At 44.6% G+C, this 22,526-nt stretch overlaps 1 protein-coding gene across 1 annotated transcript in view; it reads right to left on the reverse strand.

The window, feature by feature from the left end:
- The window catches only part of FER1L6 (fer-1 like family member 6), a 200,170-nt gene extending 177,866 nt beyond the window's left edge, over positions 1-22,304 (reverse strand). The window contains exons 1-7 of the mRNA XM_089677552.1: positions 22,295-22,304; positions 21,809-21,929; positions 18,136-18,190; positions 17,898-18,029; positions 14,894-14,956; positions 11,389-11,467; positions 472-628 (exon numbers count right to left, since the gene is read on the reverse strand). Coding sequence (XP_089533678.1) covers positions 472-628; positions 11,389-11,467; positions 14,894-14,956; positions 17,898-18,029; positions 18,136-18,190; positions 21,809-21,929; positions 22,295-22,304 — 617 coding nt within the window. The remainder of the gene's footprint in view (positions 1-471; positions 629-11,388; positions 11,468-14,893; positions 14,957-17,897; positions 18,030-18,135; positions 18,191-21,808; positions 21,930-22,294) is intronic.
- Positions 22,305-22,526: the final 222 nt, after the last annotated feature.

The following is a 22,526-nucleotide window of genomic DNA, read 5'->3' on the forward strand; positions in this document are numbered from 1 at the left end:
TCCTCTCCACTGCTCTCCACCTCTTGCTGAACAGGCAGTTACTTTTAAATGTTGTCCTGGCCCCTTGCCAAGGCTCAGATCCACTCACTACTTCTAGACCTTTCTCCAAAGTTCTAGAGCAGGGGGAAATTCCAGAGGGCTGGTTTGCAGAGACTCTCAACTCTGACCACAATTTGACCCCTGCTAGCTATCACACGCAGGCTGCTATTCAACCCTCCTTGCTAACAACTAAGGTCTAGCTCCCCCTAGCTGACTAGGAGGGTGCTACATATGCTATGTTGGGGGCGAATGAGCAGTACTTTTATTTTTAGGTGAAGGTCCCTTTAAATAGAACAGTACAATGTACAGATTATCACTGAGCTATTTAAGAATAATCTTTGGTATAAAATGAGTAATATTCCATAGCAGCAGACAAATATTATTCAACATATACTTGAGAACTAAATGCAACCTAGTAGTGTAATGGCTTACTTTTCTATTTGTTCCTCGGCATCACTGACTTTCTGGGACGATTGCACGCTGTCTCCTTTGCCAGCCACAGTAATATCACATTTCAGGTACCCCTTAACGCCCGTTCTGATGTCATCAGGATCAGTCAGAAGGGCCCATTTGTCACTGAAATGATGCCCTAAAAATATAAAATGATTGTATCACAGCAGTGTTGGATTTATTGTAATTTTTACTTATTTAAAGCTGAACTTCTGGCAGATATAAAAAATAAAGCAGGTATATGTATTCATTGAAATAATTCAACATATTTTTGCATTACCTAGTGTAAGTATATTAACATACTGTATATTCATATCAGTCCCTGCCCTCAAGGAGCTTACAATCTAAGGTCCCTTTCTCACAAACATACACATATGAGGTGGTATCAAAAACTTTCAAGACTAGTTTTGTAACACACCAACAGATGGCAGCACAAGGCTGTACACACAGTCACAGGGAGCACCAACCTTCATAAGTGTGTGTGTTAAAAGACATCATCCTGTATACATCGGGAGCTGTGCAACTGGTGTTATTCTGACCACAAGCGTTACCACATCTGCTATTTCATCATGGACAGCAAGTTAGAACAAAGATCAAGCATGAAATTCTGTGTGAAACCTGTACAGTCAAGTTTCGGCACTCGTAATGATCCTTGACATGAATGACGGATCATTCACGGCACACTGATGGAGTTATTGGCAGACTTTGAAGTGGTGTTCCTTCTGCTCCTGGGTCAGCAGTCTGGGGACGAACTTGGCAGCAACACGTCGCATGTTCAAATCACACGTGAGGATTGCCTGGACTGTTCCATTATGACACACCAACAATGGTAGCAATTTTGTGGATTGTTCTCCAACGATCATCATGCAAGTTGCCAAATGGTTTTGACATTTTTAGGGGTTGAGCTCATTGAAGGTCTTCCTGATCTCCTGTCATCTTCCAGTGATGTACTTCCACTCTTGAAGTGTGCATGTCACTCAACACACCTCAAACAACTCATTGCAGCATCACCATCAACTTGCCGAATCATGCAAACATCTCTGTGGCAGATTTTCTCAGTTTTACACAGAATTTCATGTTTTATCTTTGTTTTAACTTGCTGTCCATGATGAAATAGCAGACGTGGTAAAGCATGTGGTCAGAATAGCACCAGTTGCACAGCTCCCGAAGTACACAGAACAATGTCTTTTGCCACACAGTGCTCCCAGTGACTGTGCGTTTAGCCTTGTGCTGCCATCTGTTGGCATGTTACAAAACTAGTCTCAAAACTTTTTGATGTCACCTTGTACTAGGGCCAATTTAAACAGGAGCCAGCTAACCTACCAGCATGTCTTTGGACTACACGAGGAAACCAGAGTAACATAGGGAGCGTATGCAAACTCGCAGGTAGTGTCCTTGTTGGCATTAAAACATAGGACCCTAGTGCTGCAAGGCAGAGGTACTAATCACTAAGCCACTAGGTATCAGACTGGGAGATGGGAGAGGAGGGGCAGAACTAGAAGCCATTTACAAAGGCTGGAAAGGAGCATGCTGACAGGAGGCAACAGAGTGAAAGTCAATGTCCAATCACAGTCTGAGGGTGGGGAGCTGACCTAGCATTAATGATTACCTGCAGTAGAGGAAAATTAGGTCTTCAGGCTAATTATGGTATGTTGCAGTTATGTAAGTCTCAGAACTGAATGGACAGAAATTCCAGTCCATAGGCAGAAAAAAAATCTTCCATAAATGTATTTCAGCTGCGTATTTAACATTCACCTGGAGTTCAGCTTTACAGAAAAAAGAGAGTGGGATGATTGGCACTGTGAAGATAAACTGGCAGCTGCCCCAGTTGTTCTTTTGGATCAACAGTATTAAAAACATTATTAAAATTAGATATTTATTATAGGAATTAGATGCATTTTTTTTTTGTGTAGGGGGCTCGGGGGCCATATATGGCTCAGTTAATTGCTGACCCAAAGGACCGGCATCAAGACAGGGCCTTGTAGAGCTTCCCTGGGGAAAAGGAATTGACTGGCATAGTGATAACAAATGTTGCAATGTATGAGATAATAAAAGACAGGGTATAGCTGCCTGTGTTCAGATTCTCTTTATAGCACACTGGGTGCCAGTAGGTTCGAAGACAGACAGATTGTCTATGAGCCGTTAACCCTCGGATTCTAATGTTCCCATTGCGCTGCTTAGAAATAATTAATTTATTCTGCAGTCTGCATACAGGAATAGTCTGCTTTATTATTTGCACTATGTTTGGAGCCTGACTCGTTGAGCATTTCGTCACAATTAAATCCAACGAGTTGGAGGACAAAAGTAATTGAAGCTTTGTGGGTAATTGAATTACAAGGCTGCTTCATGGCAATTGCTCAGCAAAACAATGGCAATATCCAGCAATTTTTATGTTCACTGAAAGAACAACTGATAAAAAGCCCAAGTCTGGGTTAAAGTATGCGGCTTAAGAAAAAAAAGAGAGAAATTATATTATTTATTACAGGTTCTTCTATAGCGCTGTCCAGGGGCGGACTGACCATTTGAAAACTTGGGCACTGCCCGAGGGCCCGGGGTCAGTAGGGGGCCCCATGAGATGCCCATGGTACCTTTTTCATAGGCTTTTTTGAGTTTGGGCAAGGACGCAGGGGCCCCATGATCCCCTATTGCCCGGGGGCCCCATGAATTGTCAGTCCGCCCCTGGCGCTGTCATTTTACACAGTGCTTTACATATACACTATATTGCCAAAAGTATTGGGACGACTGCCTTTACACGCACATGAACTTTATCGGCATCTCAGTCTTATGGGGGTCATAGATGGGTCGAAAATCGGCCAATTTTTCGGCCGAAAAGAAAAAAATCAGCAAATTTTCGCATCGTTAGTGGGTTAATTGGTTGGCCATTTTTTGGGGTTTTGGCACATTTTTTTTATCGGTCATGTTGGAAATTTCACGGCTGATTTTAACGATCGGCCGATTTTCCCAACAATGATGGGCAAATCGGCCCATCGTTTTACCGATAAAAAATCTGCGCATGAGCCATGACCTGCAAGAAGAAAAGAAATGAAGAAGAAGAAAAGAAGAAGAAGAATTCCAGTCCGCTATTATATTTTATATGAAAAAGTCTTGTGGTTGCAACAATGTATCCATTTGTATCCGAATAAAAACATCTGTATCCGAAATGGATACAAATGGATACATTGTTGCAACTGCAAGACTTTCATGTAAAATATAATAGCGGGGCAATCTGCAAGGGGCAGAAGTAATTATGGGGTTAAATGCCAGCCGTAGACGGGCCGAAAATCAGCCGATTTTTTTTTTTACCGTTGGTGGTAACGTTGGCCGATCAAACGACAGATTTTTCGTTTTGTTTTTTTTTAAATGGTCGTTTTTCGACCTGTCTATGGCCTGCATTAGTCCATAGGTTCAATATTAAGTTGACCCCAGTGCAGGGGCGGACTGACAACTCATGGGGCCCCCGGGCAATAGGGCATCATGGGGCCCCTTACTGACCCCGGGCCCTCGGGCAGTGCCCGAGTGATCGAATGGTCAGTCCGCCCCTGGGCCCCACCCATTGCAGCTATAATATTGTAGCTTCAACTCTTCTGGGAAGGTCGTCCACAAGGATTAGGAGGGTGTCTATGGGAAGGTTTGATCATTCTTCCAGAAGCACATTTGTGAGGTCAGGCACTGATGTCGGATGAGAAGGCCTGGATTGCAGTCTCCGCTCTAATTCATCCCAAAGGTGTTCTATGGGGTTGAGGTCAGGACTCTGTGCAGGCCAGTCAAGTTCCTCCACCCCAAACTCACTCATCCATGTCTTTATGGACCTTGCTTTGTGCACTGGTGCGCAGTCATGTTGGAACAGGAAGGGGGCCATCCCCAAACTGTTCCCACAAAGTTGGGAGCATGAAATTGTCCAAAATGCCTTGGTTTGCTGACTCCTTAAGAGTTCCCTTCACTGGAACTAGGGGGCCAAGCTCAACCCCTGAAAAACAACCCCACACCACAATACCCCTTCCACCAAACTTTACACTTGGCACAATGCAGTCAGTCAGAAGTACCATTCTCCTGGCAACCGCCAAGCCCAGACACATCCCTCAGATTGCCAGACAGAAAAGCGTGATTGGTCACTCCAGAGAACACGTTTGCATTGCACTTTGTGATGTAAGGCTTGGATGCAGCTGCTCGGCCATGGAAACCCATTCCATGAAGCTCTCTATGCACTGTTGGGCTAATCTGAAGGCCACACCAAGTTTGGAGGTCTTTAGCTATTGACTCTGCAGACAGTTGATGACTTCTGCGCACTGTGCGCTTCAGCATGCGCCAACCCCGCTCTGTCATGTGACGTGGCCTACCACTTGGTGGCTGAGTTGCTGTTGTTCCCAGTTGCTCCCACTTTGTTATAATCCCACTAACAGCTGACCGTGGAATATTTAGTAGCCAGGAAATGTCACGGATGGACTTATTGCACAGGTGGCAACCTATCACGGGACCACGCTTGGAGTCACTGAGCTCCTGAGAGCGACCCATTCTTTCACAAATGTTTGTAGAAGCAGTCTGCATGCCTAGGGGCTTGATTTTATACAACCTGTGGCCATGGAGGGGATTGGAACACCTGAATCCAATTATTGTACATTCTTTAAAAATCATACAATGTGATTTCCTGAATTTTTTTTTAAAATTCTGTCTCTCAGAGTGGGAATGCACCTACAATGTGAATTTCAGACCCCTCCATGATTTCTAAGTGGGAGAACTTGCAAAATCGCAGGGTGTTCAAATACTTCTGTTCCTCACAGTATAATTTATGTCACTTTTTGGGTTTAATACGATTGTCAGCACAGAATATAGTAACATTGCAAGAGGATCTTGATAAAATATGGGGGGTTGGTGGCTATTTGGTAGATAAGGTTCATTATTGAAAATTGTAAAGTTATGCAATTGGGGGTTTAAAATCTGCACTCATTAGGAGGTGCATTACTGGGGGAATCTGAGATGGAAAAAGATTTGGGGGTCCTCGTACGTCACAGACTTATCAATTGCATGCAATGACAGGGTGCAGCTGAAGCAAACAGAATACTATCATGCATTAAAAGGGGTATTTATTTGAGAGATAAAATGATACTTTGACAACTTTACAAAACACTAGTTGGTTCACATCTTGGCCTCATCACAGTACAGCTCTGGTCACCAATTAACAAGATTCCACTAAAGGGGCCCACGCGCACACAGACTATGCATACCCCCCAACTTTTGGACTTGAGAATGAGGGACACATTAAGGAGACAGAAACCTGCGGTGAAAACATAGCACGCTGCGACAAAAGTGGGTGTGATTAAATTATGCTGAATATTGGGCCTGGGATAACTGGAGAGAACTGCTTCCACTCCCTTTTTACACTACCCCACCTCTTTGTTCACTCTGTCTCTTCTCTGTGTACTCAATTTTGGGGGTGTGGATGTCTGGAGGAGAAGTTGCACCCTATCCTCCCTTTCTGCCCTGGTCTGCATCCTACCACCTCTCTTCTCACCTTTGCACCCCGATTGCCCTTTGTTAACCTGTACATCCCAACAAGCCTCTCTTCTAATCTCTGCATCCCAGCTCCCACTCTCAGCTAACCTCTGAACCATAGCTCCTCTCCCTCTCCTAACCTCTACTCCCCTCTCTGCTCACTGTTGCACTCCACTCTCTCTGCTAACCTCTGCACTGCAATCCTGCCCTGCCCAGCATTGGACACGTAACCCCCCTACTCATCTCTGCAACTACATGATTACATCTGTACCTCCTTCTCTCTACTCGCCTGTCACGTACCTTGGTTGAAGGCCGAGTTGACGAGAGGGCTTCTCTTGCGGCTCTGGTCCGAGCACCCCTGAATGTGGTGACAGAGGTACAAGGCTCAAAGAAGCATGGGTGCCGATGGCTTGATAGCAGGTGACTTCCACGGTCAGAGATGTAGTCAAGGTGAGCCAGGGTCATACACAGTGAGACAGCAATGTGGTCAGGAGGCAGGCTGGGGTCGATACCAGGTTAGTAAGCAGAGCGAGGTCCAGTCAGCACCAGGAGATCAGGCAGAGAATAGATAGAGGAAAGCCGAGGTCAACACCAGGAGATCAGGCAGAGAGTAGTCTAAGACAAGGCAAGGTCAGCACCAGAAGATCAGGCAGAGAGTAGTCAGAGGCAAGCCAAGGTCAGTACTAGGAGCTCCAGCAGAGAATAGTCAGAGCCAAGCCAAGGTCAGCACCAGGAGCTCCGGCAGAGAATAGTCAGGGGCAAGCCAAGGTCAGCACCAGGAGATCAGGCAGAGAATAGTCAGAGGCAAGCCAAGGTAAGCACCAGGCGTTCCGGCAGAGAATAATCAGAGGCAAGCCAAGGTCAGCACCAGGAGATCAGGCAGAGAGTAGTCAGGGGCAAGCCAAGGTCAGCACCAGGAGATCAGGCAGAGAATAGTCAGAGGCAAGCCAAGTTCAGCACCAGGCGTTCCGGCAGAGAATAGTCAGAGGCAAGCCAAGGTCAGCACCAGGAGCTCCAGCAGAGAATAGTCAGAGGCAAGCCAAGGTCAGCACCAGGAGATCAGGCAGAGAGTAGTCAGAGGCAAGCCAAGGTCAGCACCAGGGGCTTAGGCAGAGAGTAGTCTAAGGCAAGCCGAGGTCAGCACCAGGAGCTCAGGCAAAGAGTAGTCTAGGAAAGCCGAGGTCAGCACCAGGAGCTTAGGCAGAGTAGTCAGAGGCAAGCCAAGGTCAGGACCAGGAGATCAGGCATAGAGTAGTCTAAGGAAAGCCGAGGTCAGCACCCTAGATAAGGCAGAGAGTAGTCAGAGGCAAGCCAAGGTCAGCACCAGGAGCTCAGGCAGAGAGTAGTCAGAGGAAAGCCGAGGTCAGCACCAGGAGCTCAGGCAGAGAGTAGTCTAAGGAAAGCCGAGGTAAGAATCCAGAATCCACAGAGCAAGGTTAGGAGCAAGCCAGGTTAGCAACAGAAGATCAATTAGTACAAACCAGGAACACGGGTCACAGGAATCTGAAGAACATCCAGTGATAAGTACACGGCAGAGTCTCCTTTAAATAGGCAGCTTGGTGCCAATGCAGGAAGACGTGCGCGCTGATGCGCGATGGTGCAAAGAAATGTGCCCGCGTGTCAGTGCATGCTGGATAGTAGCCTGGGCTTGTCTGTGTGCTGGTACATGTGCACGGGCATTAGCTGCATGGAATGGGCAGTAGCTGAAGAAGAATTAGCATGAGCTGCACTAGTTTCCTGACATCACCTCTGTACCTCTAACCACCCTCTGCACTTCAGACCCCCCGCCCCCCGTTCACCTCCACACTCTAAATCCCCTCTTTGCTCACCTTTGTCCTCCACTCTCTGTGCTAACCTCTTCATTCCAACCCATCTCTAATCCCCTCCTTGCCCTGCTTTCTTCTTTGCTCACCAGAGCCTCAGGGCAGGACTATGTGTAGCACCCACGAAGCTGCTGGTGGTGCTGGAGGCTTGTGGTACTGACAGCGTTCACTCTGGCTGCTGGGCAGAGCACTGCAGATGTGAACTGTGAGCAAACGTGGTAGGAAGATGGAAGGCAGTCCAAACCCAAGGCAATCAGTAGGATATAGAGTGCTTGAACGCCCCCCGTCCCAGCCCTGCACTTTCTCTGTATCCCCTGCAGGCTGTCCTGATTCCCTGACACTGCGATCCTCTGCCAGCCACCATTGCAGCAGCTGGTATCTCTCCCTGCTGGCTGCCTGCATGTTAAAGTGTTACTAAACCCACAACAGTACAATTAGTCTGTAGATGCAGTAAAGCATGCTTGTTATACTCACTGTGGAACCTAAGGGGTTAATCCTCAGCATTGTGTAAAAAGGCCATTTGTTCTCGATTGCTCTGCACCTTCCTTTGTTCCTTTGACCACTTCTTATTTCCTGGTAAGACAGACTGAACAGTAGGCATTTTGTGTATGCTCAGTTTGGTGTGTATTGCTGGAGGGTTTTTTTTTTTCTTGGGAGAGTGCATGTGATCAGCAGAGGGCCAATCAGCGCTGACCAGACAGAGATCAAGGGTTCTGCAGCCTCCTAGAGCGGAAAGAAAACTCCTCCTACAAGCTTTAACCAGTGCTCGGCTGGACACTGATAGAAGTCACAAGACTGCTCTAACTGCTGATGAGAAAAGGTATTTAGCAGTTTATATTTACTAAAATAATTGCATTTCCATGTTCTGTGTACTGAGTGAATGCAGGATCCGGGGAGACCAGATATAGTGAATGCAGGGTCCGGGGAGACCAGATATAGCGAATGCAGGGTCTGGGGAGACCAGATATAGTGAATGCAGGGTCTGGGGAGACCAGATATAGTGAATGCAGGGTCCAAGGAGACCAGATATAGTGAATGCGGGGTCCGGGGAGACCAGATATAGTGAATGCAGGGTCCAAGGAGACCAGATATAGTGAATGCAGGGTCCGGGGAGACCAGATATAGCGAATGCAGGGTCCGGGGAGACCAGATATAGTGAATGCAGGGTCTGGGGAGACCAGATATAGTGAATGCAGGGTCCGGGGAGACCAGATATAGCGAATGCAGGGTCCGGGGAGACCAGATATAGTGAATGCAGGGTCTGGGGAGACCAGATATAGTGAATGCAGGGTCCAAGGAGACCAGATATAGTGAATGCGGGGTCCGGGGAGACCAGATATAGTGAATGCAGGGTCCAAGGAGACCAGATATAGTGAATGCAGGGTCCGGGGAGACCAGATATAGTGAATGCAGGGTCCGGGGAGACCAGATATGTCGAATGCAGGGTCCGGGGAGACCAGATATAGTGAATGCAGGGTCCAAGGAGACCAGATATAGTGAATGCAGGGTCCGGGGAGACCAGATATAGTGAATGCAGGGTCAAAGGAGACCAGATATAGTGAATGCAGGGTCCGGGGAGACCAGATATGTCGAATGCAGGGTCCGGGGAGACCAGATATAGTGAATGCGGGGTCCGGGGAGACCAGATATAGTGAATGCGGGGTCTGGGGAGACCAGATATAGTGAATGCGGGGTCCGGGGAGACCAGCTATAGTAAATGCAGGGTCCGGGGAGACCAGATATGTCGAATGCAGGGTCGGGGGAGACCAGATATAGTGAATGCGGGGTCTGGGGAGACCAGATATAGTGAATGCAGGATCCGGGGAGACCAGATATAGTGAATGCAGGGTCCGGGGAGACCAGATATAGTGAATGCAGGGTCCGAGGGGGCCAGTTATAGTGAATGTAGGGTCCGGGGAGACCAGATATAGTGAATGCAGGATCCGGGGAGACGTGATATAGTGAATGCAGGGTCCGGGGAGACCAGATATAGTGAATGCAGGATCCGGGGAGACCAGATATAGTGAATGCAGGGTCCGGGGAGACGTGATATAGTGAATGCAGGGTCCGGGGAGACCAGATATAGTGAAGGCAGGGTCCGGGGAGACCGGATATAGTGAATGCAGGGTCTGGGGAAACCGGATATAGTGAATGCAGGGTCCGGGGAGAGCGGATATAGTGAATGCAGGGTCCGGGATTTAGTAACACTTTAAGTTAGTGGAGCCAAATGCTGGAACTTGTTTCGGCATTGAACACCAGGATGCAGCCCTGACCTGCAGGACTCCAGCACTTGGTTGAAATTCTGGGAAGATCCTGCAGGATCCAGGACAGGTGAGAGGTATGCTTTGGACTCAATGGATCTATGTCTTCTTCCAACCTAATCTTCTATATAACTAGGTAACTATATAGTAATATGGAAAGTACAGGGCAAAGTGCTGTAAGACATAACCAACTGGTAGTTCTTTATCATTCTTCTGGTTGCTTTAAAGTTGAAATCTGGGCTAAATAAATATTGTCTACATTCAAGAGGCATGTGGATTCTTTTTTGAATCTCGGTGACCTGTGGTCTTCCGGATTTGTGTAGTAATCCAGCATTAAACAACTCCTGTACTTTGCTTCCATGCAGGCCAGTCTCTGCTGCCCTTTGCCTTTGTGCCAGGTGACTGGTTTTGTCTCCACCCCCTCCTGTTGTTTTCTACTGGCAGTCTGTAGTGAGAGGAGCTGCCTAAACCCACCCACCAGAGCTGCTGTTGGAAACCACGGGGCCCGATACACCCAACCTGACAGGACCCCCCCTAAAAAAAAAAAAATACTCAGTTTACTATGCTTCAGTTATGAATGAACACAGCGAGAGATAGGTATCGATCATTAACTGTGTTCATTTGGGGAAGGAAGGGGCTTATAAATGTAACATAGTTACCTTTCTTCTAGTCTCCATCCTGAAGGATCCTATTGTGTTCTTGCACCTGCTGGTGAGAATGAGAGGAGGGCAGCCGACAGCACTGCTGGGGTGAGGAGCACACAGGGGGGCCTGGGCTGCAGGGGGAAATGTATGGTGCACAGGGAGGGTGATGGGTGCAGAGGGGGCAATTAGTGGAACCGAATCCCTGCATGACTCTCTCTGCAGCAGCTGAAAGACAGTGGGAGGGAGAGGAGAAGAAGCCAGCTTTCAGCTGCTGCAGAGAGAGTCATACAGGGTGTCAGATCCAGTAATTGCCCCATCATCCTCCCTTCCCACATCTAATTCACCCAGCTGCCTGGGCCCCCCTGCTGGCCTGGGCCCCGTACAGGAGAACTGGTGGTACCCCCTTATCCATGGCTTTGCCACCCACTGTCTTGCATTCTGCACTGGCTTTTCACAGCACAGTAATGATGCCATTGCTGCATTTGCAAGATAGTATCTGGGTTTGCAAAGGCATTTTTGTGCACAAAATATATTCAGTATTTAATATTTTAAATGTTAATGGAGTTCAGTCTTTCCACAAGCTGAATTTAAAATGCAGTTGCAACTCTTTTTTGACTGAGAAACCTTTATTTTCAGCACTGAAATAGCTAAGTGACTTGTTCCTACTATCTATCATATTACCTGGTTCATTGTAAACCGTCCCCAAGTCAATCCTAAAGGAACCAATCAGAACGCTTCCAATTAACTTGTTGTGCATAACCTGCATGTAGAATAAAGTAGAAAAAATGTCAGCATGCTTGATTTATCACAATAGATACTGAAGTACTTACAAATTGGATACTACATCTTAGTCTAGGTTCACAGTTAAGCATTTTCCGCTGCATTTTGCAGAAACGCTCTACAATCCATTTAACATGATTTCCTATGGGACAGGTTCACATCTCCGCGTTTTCATCAGCTGTGTTTTTCGGAAAGGGTCAGGGACTTTTTTAAATGCCAAACACTGCCTTTTTTGGTTCTATAGACTTCAATAAAGATGCTATAAAAAAGCATGTACTGTGTTTTTTTATATACGTTTTTTATGCATTTTTATGCGTTTTGCGTTTTATTCTGCCCAGCAAAAAGTTGAAAAATTAAAAAAAAAACATAAAATGCATCGAAAACGCGGCAAAAACACGTGAAAAAAACGCACCATAAAAAGCACTGCAGAAACAGATCAAATGCAAACTGCATAGCTGTGAACCTAGCCTCAAACAGCAGAGCGTCCTGGTAGTTTTTGTGCATCAGGTGTTATTTAGAACCCAGGGTAATCAATTCGTGTCTAGAGAACAAAATGCAGTACATCCCTCCCTCACAGACACATTTCTCCACGTTTGTCTCTTTAAAAATGTTGCAAGTACAGAAAACTATCTGTTGATTCTTCCAGTGAGCTCCTAACTTTCTTAAAGTGGAGCTCCACCCAAAAAGGGTAGTTCCGTTTTTAAGGACTTCTCCTCCCCGCTCCGAATTAAGGATTGGCACCTTTGGGGAGCAGGTACCTGAATTTGACAGGTACCTGCTCCTACTTCCTGTCCGATCACCCAGGCGATTGGAAGCAGAAGGTGTCCTCCCTCCCTGTAGTCTTTTGGGACACGTGATGGGTCCCAGAAGACTTCAGGACCATTCATGAAGCACAGCGCTACTTGCGCATGTGCAGTGGGTACCCGGTTGTGAAGCCGCAAGCAGTCACGGCCGGGTGCCCACAATCCTGGAATCCAGGACGGCCAGTGAAACGAGCTGTGGGGGACACACCACGGGACCGAGGGACAGGTGAGTGGCTGTTTTTAAAAAGTCAGCAGCTACAGTTTTTGTAGCTGCTGACTTTTTTTTTTTTATAGGTCGAGTGGAACTCCACTTTAAGCCCTGGTTTACACGTACCACAAAACACAATGCGATTGCAATGCGGTGCGGGAAACGCACAGGGATTGCGGCATGTCCAGTACCACATTGTAATCACGTTGTGTTTTGCAGGTGTCAATTAAAAGTTAATGACACCCCAAAAGTTAATGACACCCCAAAAGCAGGTCACAAACGCAGTGTGCCTGCCTCCACCGGATCGCATGATACAAAACAACCAACGTTGCAGTGCGGCTTAAAAAAAAAGATGCCTGCACCTTTTTTTTGTGCTATGCCGGGCGTAAATGGGCTTGAATCACATTGCACAGAATCGCATGTGCATTGCACAGGTATAGTGTGAACCCTGGTTTAGTAATCTGACAACACAGCAACTATGCTGCACTAAAATCCCAAGCAGTGTTGTCATCCCTATCCTAGTTCTCCTCTGCAGATTACAGATCACTCCCGCCCCATATGTTATAGGGATGGGAAGAGAGGAGGTGTACTGTAGCTCAGCCAGAGAAATCTAGGCAGGGCTGACACCACTGCTTGGGGTTTTAGCGTGGTAGAGGCAATATGCTTTCAGCACACATCAGGAAGGTAGGTGTTTAGTGCATTCCTGAAAGGTCTGTGTGGATGGGCTTTTGTCTGCTTCAAGTGGCTTTTGCATTCCCATACAAGTCTATGAGAATGCAAAACCTGTTTGAGACAGGCCAGAAAGAGGCCAACTGTAATTCAAACAAATGTTACATTCAATACAATCTTAAAGCCCACCAACACAGACCCTTAAAGGGACACAACATGGAAATGTACATGTCCTACAGAGATACACAACATGGAAAGGTACGTGTCCTACAGAGATACACAACATGGAAATGTACATGTCTTATAGAGATACACAACATGGAAATGTACATGTCTTATAGAGATACATAACATGGAAATGTACATGTCCTACAGAAATACACAACATGGAAAGGTACATGTCCTACAGAGATACACAACATGGAAATGTACATGTCCTACAGAGATGCGCAACATGGAAAGGTACATGTCTTACAGAGATACACAACATGGAAATGTACATGTCTTACAGAGATACACAACATGGAAAGGTACGTCTTACAGAGATACACAACATGGGAAGGTACATGTCTTACAGAGATACACAACATAGAAATGTACATGTCCTACAGAGATACACAACATGGAAATGTACATGTCCTACAGAGATGCACAACATGGAAAGGTACATGTCTTACAGAGATACACAACATAGAAATGTACATGTCCTACAGAGATACACAACATGGAAATGTACATGTCCTACAGAGATGCACAACATGGAAATGTACATGTCCTACAAAGATGCACAACATGGAAATGTACATGTCCTACAGAGATACACAACATAGAAAGGTACATGTCCTACAGAGATACACAGCATGGAAAGGTACATGTCCTACAGAGATACACAGCATGGAAAGGTACATGTCCTACAGAGATACACAACATGGAAATGTACATGTCCTACAGAGATACACAGCATGGAAAGGTACATGTCCTACAGAGATACACAGCATGGAAAGGTACATGTCCTACAGAGATACACAACATGGAAATGTACATGTCCTACAGAGATACACAACATAGAAAGGTACATGTCTTACAGAGATACACAACAAGAAAATGTACATGTCCTACAGAGATACACAACATGGAAATGTACATGTCCCACAAAGATGCACAACATGGAAATGTACATGTCCCACAGAGATACACAACATGGAAATGTACATGTCCCACAGAGATGCACAACATGGAAATGTACATGTCCTACAGAGATGCACAACATGGAAAGGTACATGTCCTAGAGAAATGCACAACATGGAAAGGTACATGTCCTACAGAGATGCTCAACATGAAAATGTACATGTCCTACAGAGATACGCAACATGGAAATGTACATGTCCTACAGAGATGCACAACATGGAAATGTACATGTACATCGCCTAGGCGATCGCAGCGGAAGTGGGAGCGGGTACCTGTCAATTTCGGGTACCTGCTCCCCAAAGGTGCCAATCCTTAATGGGGAGCGGGGGACCAGCCTTTTGGGTGGAACTCCACTTTAAGATTAACACAGAAGATGTGTTTCAGACCACAACTTGTAACACTTGGCACAGGGTGAACAGATTAAAATATGAAAACAAAAATGCTAAATATATAGAATGTCTAGTATAACATACAATATGTGAAAAAAAATATATTATTCCAGAAATAAATATGTTTGCTATATCATTGTCATACTTACTGAAATTTTTATAATTTTGTCAAACAGCTGTTCTTGGGGCCCCACAAAATCAAATACAAAGTACTGCCAATGAAATACAAATATGTGTTACTTTCTACACTCAATGATAATTTTGCATCCTATGCTATACTACATCCAGATTATTCACACTGATGATACAGAATGACTTCAGACGGCTGACAACAGTCAGTAAACTACTAATACCATACAGGAAACTCTGAACGTGTTGTGGTCTTCTTTTCCTATGTTTTTCTGTATATAGTCTATGCAAATGTCATTCTTCCTCTACATTCAGAAAAACAAGGAATGCAACCAGAGATGCAAAAGAGCAATCAGGGCAGCTAAAATACTATACAAAAACCACATTGCTACAAAAAGTAAACAAACCCCACAAAATGTTTCAAATACGCCAATAGTTCAAAGGTAAAGATGGAATAGATAGGTCCTATAAAAGATGAACATGAGTAGTTGGTCACAAACAACAGGGATGAGCAGATGTCTTAAAGAGATTTTCTTCTTCAGTTTTATAGATGAAAAATAAGGGTTTTATAGCCATAACAATGGACCAAAAGTAATTCTGTGGCTGACAGAAAACCAGGTACAAAACAGACTAAAGAAATTTTATGAGAAAATAACCATCCAGATGGTTTACATCCATGAGTCCCAGGGGGAGCTTATCTTCGTTATAGACAGGCTGCTAATTCTCATTTTTAAAGGCACCTTACTGATAGAAATAGTACCAACCGATTGGTGTAGGGCAAAAGTATTACCGAAATTTATAGAAGCATTTAAGAGGGGATATGATCTCAATGTACAAGTATATCTAAGGCGACCAGGGGCGGACTGACCATTTGGAAACGCGGGCACTGCCCGAGGGTCCGCGGTCAGTAGGGGGCCCCATGAGATGCCCCTGGTACCTTTTTCATAGGCTTTTTTGAGTTTGGGCAAGGACACAAGGGCCCCATGATGCCCTATTGCCCAGGGGCCCCATGAGTTGTCAGTCCTCCCCTGAAGGTGACTATAGTAACTGTAATAAACTGCTTACTCTAAGGTCCCTAAAGATAACACAGTCTGAGGTTGGAAGCCCCTCCTCTTGTTGAAATGATCACCTGATACAGACTGAACCCGTGGTCACATACACATGCTCAGTTTGGTGTGCATTGCTAGAGAGGGTTTTTTTTTTTCTTAGGAGAGTGCATGTTATCAGCACAGGGACAATCAGCACTGTCTAGAGGTTTCACATCCTCCTAAAGTAGAAAGAAAACTCCTCCTACAAGCTTTAACCAGTGCTCTGTTGAAGTCACAAGACTGCTCTAACTGCTGATGAGAAAAGGTATTTAGCAGTTAATATTTACTAAAATAATTGCATTTCCATGTTCTGTGTACTGTGGGAGACCAGATATAGTGAATGCAGGGTCCAAGGAGACCAGATATAGTGAATGCAGGGTCCGGGGAGACCAGATATAGTGAATGCAGGGTCCGGGGAGACCAGATATAGTGAATTCAAGGTCTGGGGAGACCAGATATAGTGACTGCAGGGTCCGGGGAGACCAGATATAGTGAATGCAGGGTCCAGGGAGACCAGATATAGTGAATGCAGGGTCCGGGGAGACCAGATATAGTGAATGCAAGTTCTGGGGAGACCAGATATAGTGAATGCAGGGTCCGGGGAGACCGGATATAGTGAATGCAGGGTCTGGGGAGACCGGATATAGTGAATGCAGGGTCCGGGGAGACCAGATATAGTGAATGCAGGGTCCGGGGAGACCGGATAAAGTGAATGCAAGGTCTGGGGAGACCGGATATAGTGAATGCAGGGTCCGGGGAGACCGGATATAGTGAATGCAGGGTCCGGGGAGACCGGATATAGTGAATTCAGGGTCCGGGTAGACCAGATATAGTGAATGCAGGGTCCGAGGAGAGCAGATATAGTGAATGCAGGGTCCGGGGAGACCAGATATAGTGAATGCAGGGTTCGGGGAGTCCGGATATAGTGAATGCAGGGTCCGGGGAGACCGGATATAGTGAATGCAGGGTCCGGGGAGACCGGATATAGAGAATGCAGGGTCCGGGGAGACCGGATATAGTGAATGCAGGGTCAGAGGAGACCAGATATAGTGAATGCAGGGTCCGGGGAGACCAGATATAGTGAATGCAGGGTCAGAGGAGACCAGATATAGTGAATGCAGGATCCGGGGAGACCAGATATAGTGAATGCAGGGTCCGGGGTTTAGTATCAAGTATCAATTTAAGCTTGGATTGTAGAAATGGTTAATCAGTCACAAGTCCCCGATAAACAAGAAATAAACAGTATGGTTCCTGATCATGTGAGCATAATGACCATAGGTTATTGTGATCATGAGTTGTTTTTTTTATAAAAACAAACCAGCCCTCTCTCTTTCGCTCTGCTCTTCACATGCACAGAGAGGGAGGCACAATCCCATTGCATTACAGTGTGTAAACAAAACCAAAAAATGAAAAGAAAAAAATATCTGAAATATTTTATCAATTTGCTGAAAAAAAAACATGAACAATAAACAAAATAGTATTTTTAAAAAGTAATGTTTGTCCATGTTGGCTTATAATAAAAACTTGAACGGGGACTTGTTAACACCATGTACTGAATAAAAGCCTTATATGTCCTAAAAACAATTAAAGAATTATCTAGGTTGGCAAACTAGTCACAGAGTTATTGTTAATGTAACTGATGCATACTGACACCGGTCATTTTGGTTTAGGCATCTAGAACCCAAGGTCATGAAAAGTTTATTCGACATTTATGAAGAATGGGGTAAACCACTTTGTGGCAGGGCTTGTGATGAACCTTGTGGACCCACCATGGAAAAAGGGAAAGATGTTCAGAGTATGCACCCTTTATAACATCAATCATGCCATTGGGAAAAACTGAAGCAGAACCCCATAACCAAGGCGGAGCGGATCTCTCACAATCTGATCTATGTCCACCCATTCCTGTGTGCTTGAGAATTCACAATCTGAGAACTACCTCATTAAAAAATGGAGCATTTGTTCCTTCTTTGACTGATGTTTGTTTCTTTTCATCTGAAATTTCTATGATGACGACTGGGTCAATATTTTCCCCAATCAGCTGCCTGGCTTCTGTGATAGTTATAGCAATCTGTTGAGAAAATGAAATTTATTTGATGAGCAGAATTTTGGTGACACAATGGCCATGTGATCTCTTCCTACTGAAAAACAATTGTTAGTTTGCTCAAAGTGCTAACCTGATATGTCTGGATTTTAGTTTCCTCTTCATGAACTTTAGCTTTTAGCTTGGACCTGTTGAATCAAACGTAAAAAGGTCATTACATGTTAGGCACAAATTTTCAAATCAAAATTAGAATTGCCATGCCTATGGAAAGCTTTTAACCACTTGCCCTCCTGAGGATTTACCCCCTTCCTAACTAGGCCTTTTATTGCTATACGGCGCTGCGTTACTTTAACTGACAATTGCGCGATCATGCAACGCTGCACCCAAATAAAATTTACGGCCTTTTTTCCCACAAATAGAGCTCTCTTTTGTTGGTATTTGATCACCTCTGTGGTTTTTATTTTTTGCGCTATAAACAAAAAAAGACCGACAATTTTGAGAAAAAAAACTATATTTTTGACTTATTGCTATTAACCTCCCTGGCGGTCTGATTATTTCAGATTTTTGGTGCTGAAAGCGGTACCATTATTTTGCATGGAAATTTGGCATTTTATATGTAGGCCTGTAATTTTTAGGAATAACTCACTGAAATCTGTCCGAACAAGAGTCTAGTAAACATCCTGGGTAGGATAAAACTTGAAACACGAAATCATAAATTATAATTTAATAAATAAACATAAAAAATAATACTATAATAATAATAAAGTTAATTCAATGATATAATCAAACCAAAAACACTGAAATTTGAAATATAGCGCCAAGTTTGCACATCACTGAGCAAAGTCGCAAAATCGTTTTCAGTGTCTGATGACGAATTTCCCCCACGAATCATTATCACTCAATTCTGCAAGTGGTTCTGATTTACTATCGCTGTTCTCTAGCCGTCTAAAACCGCTTTTGACCTAAAGGGACGCTTTTTGGACGCCATGGACATTTCTCAGTTTCCAGGCAGAAAGAACAGTAAAAATGCAGGCAGGGCACAGGACAAAGCACTCGGGACAAAATGTATGTGAAATGGTTTGATACAGGAATGTTTTACTATGTAATTATAGTGATTTTTGTGAATGTCACTTTTTGTCATTTTCAAATTTCCTGCCATTCTGTCCCCCGTACGTCCCGACGCTCGCAGGGAACGGAACCCAGTTGACAGATGCCGGCATCCGCCAGATGACATTGCCAGGGACACTGCAGGGGGGACATCCCGGGAGCGCAGGACAAGGTAAGTGATCGAGGGATCGCGGAGCAGCGCCGCATGGTAAGCCCGAGTGTAGCTTACAAAATCAAATTTCGTAATAAATTTAGACCAAAATGTATTCTGCTCCATGTCTTTGCTAAAAAAAATCCCAATATGTGTAAATTAATTGGTTTGCGTGAAAGTTATAGCATTTACAAATGGCAGTATAGATACTGGAATTTAGCAATGGCGGCGATCAGTGACTTATAGCTGGACTCCGGGACTGCATCAGGCATTCTGACACTGGGGGAAACTGGCATCCCCAGTGACACCAATACAGTGATCAGTGCTAATAAAAATCACTGACACTGTACTAATGGCATTGGGCAGGAAGAGGTTAAATGTGGGGCAATCAAATGGTTACTGTGTGCTGTGTGATTGTTTTCCATAGTAAGCACACAGCTTTCTATGGCTCTGCTATGCTATGCAGAGCCATAGAAAGCAGTGTGCAGGAGCTGACGGGAGAGATCTGTATTGTTTAAAACACAGAGATACTCGGAAATCACCAGGTGTTGGCAAGTAATCACCGGCCTGGACCCGGTGATTGACAGCCGAAGCCACGAATGGTGGCACGGGTAGGGCATGATTTTGTAGTCCCTACTCGGAACTGCAAAATCACGAATATATGATTGGTTTTGTGCACCCGTGCCACCCTGCAGCAGTATTTATTTAATAGGGTGACGCAGAACCAGTCAAATAGGCAATGGAAAGCCTTTGAGTAGGTGGTGACTAAAATTATAAGATCATCCAAAAAAATTGTTTTGATGAGAGGTGTCCAATCTTTTGAATTCCTGGGCCACATTGGAAGAAGAGGAATTGTCTTGGACCACACATAAAGTACACGAACAACAAGGATAGCTCATGAGCAGAAAAGGTCGGGCAGATCACAAGTTACCGGTCACTGATATAGATAATGTACCTATCTGAGTATTAAAACTTCTTTTTTGGTAATATTGTTTGGTAATATTTTTTGGTAATATTTTTTACTATAAAAGTAAAAGAGGGCAACATAAAACTAGTGTGATATTTGACACTGTTTTTAATAAACTAATGCATCAATATCTGGTTCGATGGATGTAGTAGCAATTCTCAATGTATTCTCAAGTTGCTCATCAGATATTTTGGTTCTAATTTTGCTGTTCATGTGCCTTATTCTTTAAAATATAGTTGCTCACAAATAAAGGTGCTGCTAAACACGAATGACATGAATAAGGCGTGATTGTGAAGAGTCAGACATTTTTCTTTGGAAAGATAAAACGTATAAAGGTCCAGTAAAGAGATACTGTCAGATTTGTATTTGGCTGCATGTGTTTGCTAAGTGTAATGCATTTTTACAAAACATTCCCCCCCACAAAAAAAATCAACATTTTTAAGCACATTTATGTTTTTGTGTTGGGCCGCATTCATAGCCAGCTTGAGCTTCAGGAGGCCTGTGGATCGCAGGCTGGATATCCTTGGTTTAGACAAAGTTTCAGAAGGCTAGTTGATTTTCTATTTTCTGGTCACCGGAAAGATGCAAGGTAAGTGATGGGCATTCTGTAGGCATCTTCTTTTGGGGCTCCAGATGGAGCTATTCTAGATATACCAGGTTGAAAGCCTTTGAGTGATCCAAAACATGAAGGAGGATTTGTATAACTCTGCTTGTCTAAAAAGCACTTTGTAATTTCTCAGGAAAAGCTCAAGATTGTGGCAAGGATAAAATAAGTGGAATTGAAATTCCACATACCCCAGATCAGAAATGGGAATCCAGATCTGCAAGGGATAGTTTTGTTATTAGAACTAGGATAGATTAAAGCCACTGTACGCTTTATTTTGGTATCTGTATCCCAAATAGAAAGGTTGCCCTTTTTTGGCCCAATAAAACAATACTTGAGGTGGGGACACAGATAGAAATAAAAACCTGATGGAGGCTAAAACCCCTCACTATTTTATCTAAAATAAAGGTTGGCTCAGGTTGGCCTTTAAGAGCAGGCAACTCAAGCCAGTAAAGCCTCTTCTGAGCTCCACTCTGATTTATTTCAATTTGTTACTGGGGTCTGGCTTTCTCTGTCTTCATGGCTTAGTTACAGTACATGAAATGTTATCCATTGGCCACCAAGGCAGTCTTGGTAGATACTGGAATGGCAGCTGTCAGTGCTTAGCCATGAGGTCAAAAAAGCAGGCCCCAGTAACAAAATGAAATTAAAACAGAAAGTATTGAAGAATAAATGTGGCCCTAACAATACTGGGACAGGGTTGTCCTGAGCCCTGGGCAAGGATCCAGAATTATGCCCCCCCCCTACTGTTAATGCATGTCGTAGAATGGGTGTATCACCCTGCATCTATTATTTACCCCCTTGCTTCTCTGCATCCAGGGCAGCTGCCCCTCCTGCCCACCCCTTTTCCTGGTCCTGGGACTAGACTGTAAGTAGCTCAGTAATGCCACTGGGAAGTCTGTGAGCTTCAGATTTCTTCTCGATTGTCACAGAAAGGTTCAATATTATATTGATGAGTCATTATCAAACATTCTGACCTTTTCTTTTGCATAGCAGCAGACAGGTAACTGTTAGAGGTAGAGATGTCGGTGAGCAGGCTCTCAGTACTGCCTCCCAAATCACTTGCAGGGACAACGCCATGAGTGCTGTCTGTATCATCTGAAGAACAAAATATATATAATCAGATTGGAGCTTAAAAGATCAGTTCATCCAAAAGTGACATTTTAGTTGTATTTTATTTATTAGAGGTACATATACAGCGCCATCAATTTATACATATATATTTTACATCAGGGGCGGACTGACCATTTGGAAACTTGGGCACTGCCTGGGGGCGGAGGGGTCAGTAGGGGGCCTCATGAGATGCCCCTGGTACCTTTTTCATAGGCTTTTTTGAGTTTGGGCAAGGACACAGGGGTCCCATGATCCCCTATTGCCCGGGGCCCCCATGAGTTGTCAGTCCGTCCTGTTTTACATTCATTCCCTACCCTCAAGGAATTTACAATGTAAGGCCAATAACTCACATTCATACATACAAGGCCCAATTTAGACAGCAGCCAATTATCCTACTAGTATGTTTTTGGAGTGTGGGAGGAAACTGTAGTACCCAGAGAAAACCCACGCAGGCACAGGGATGAAAACTCCAGGCAGGTAGTGTTGCAGTTGAGATTTGAACCAACAACCATAGTGCTGCTAGGCAGAAGTACTAACCACTTAACCACTGTGCTGCCCCCACAGTGGTTAAGTGGTTAATCA

This window comes from Staurois parvus, unplaced genomic scaffold, assembly GCF_062004578.1.
Source record: "Staurois parvus isolate SC_StPar_1 unplaced genomic scaffold, SC_StPar_1.0 ptg000187l, whole genome shotgun sequence".
Lineage (NCBI taxonomy): Eukaryota > Metazoa > Chordata > Amphibia > Anura > Ranidae > Staurois > Staurois parvus.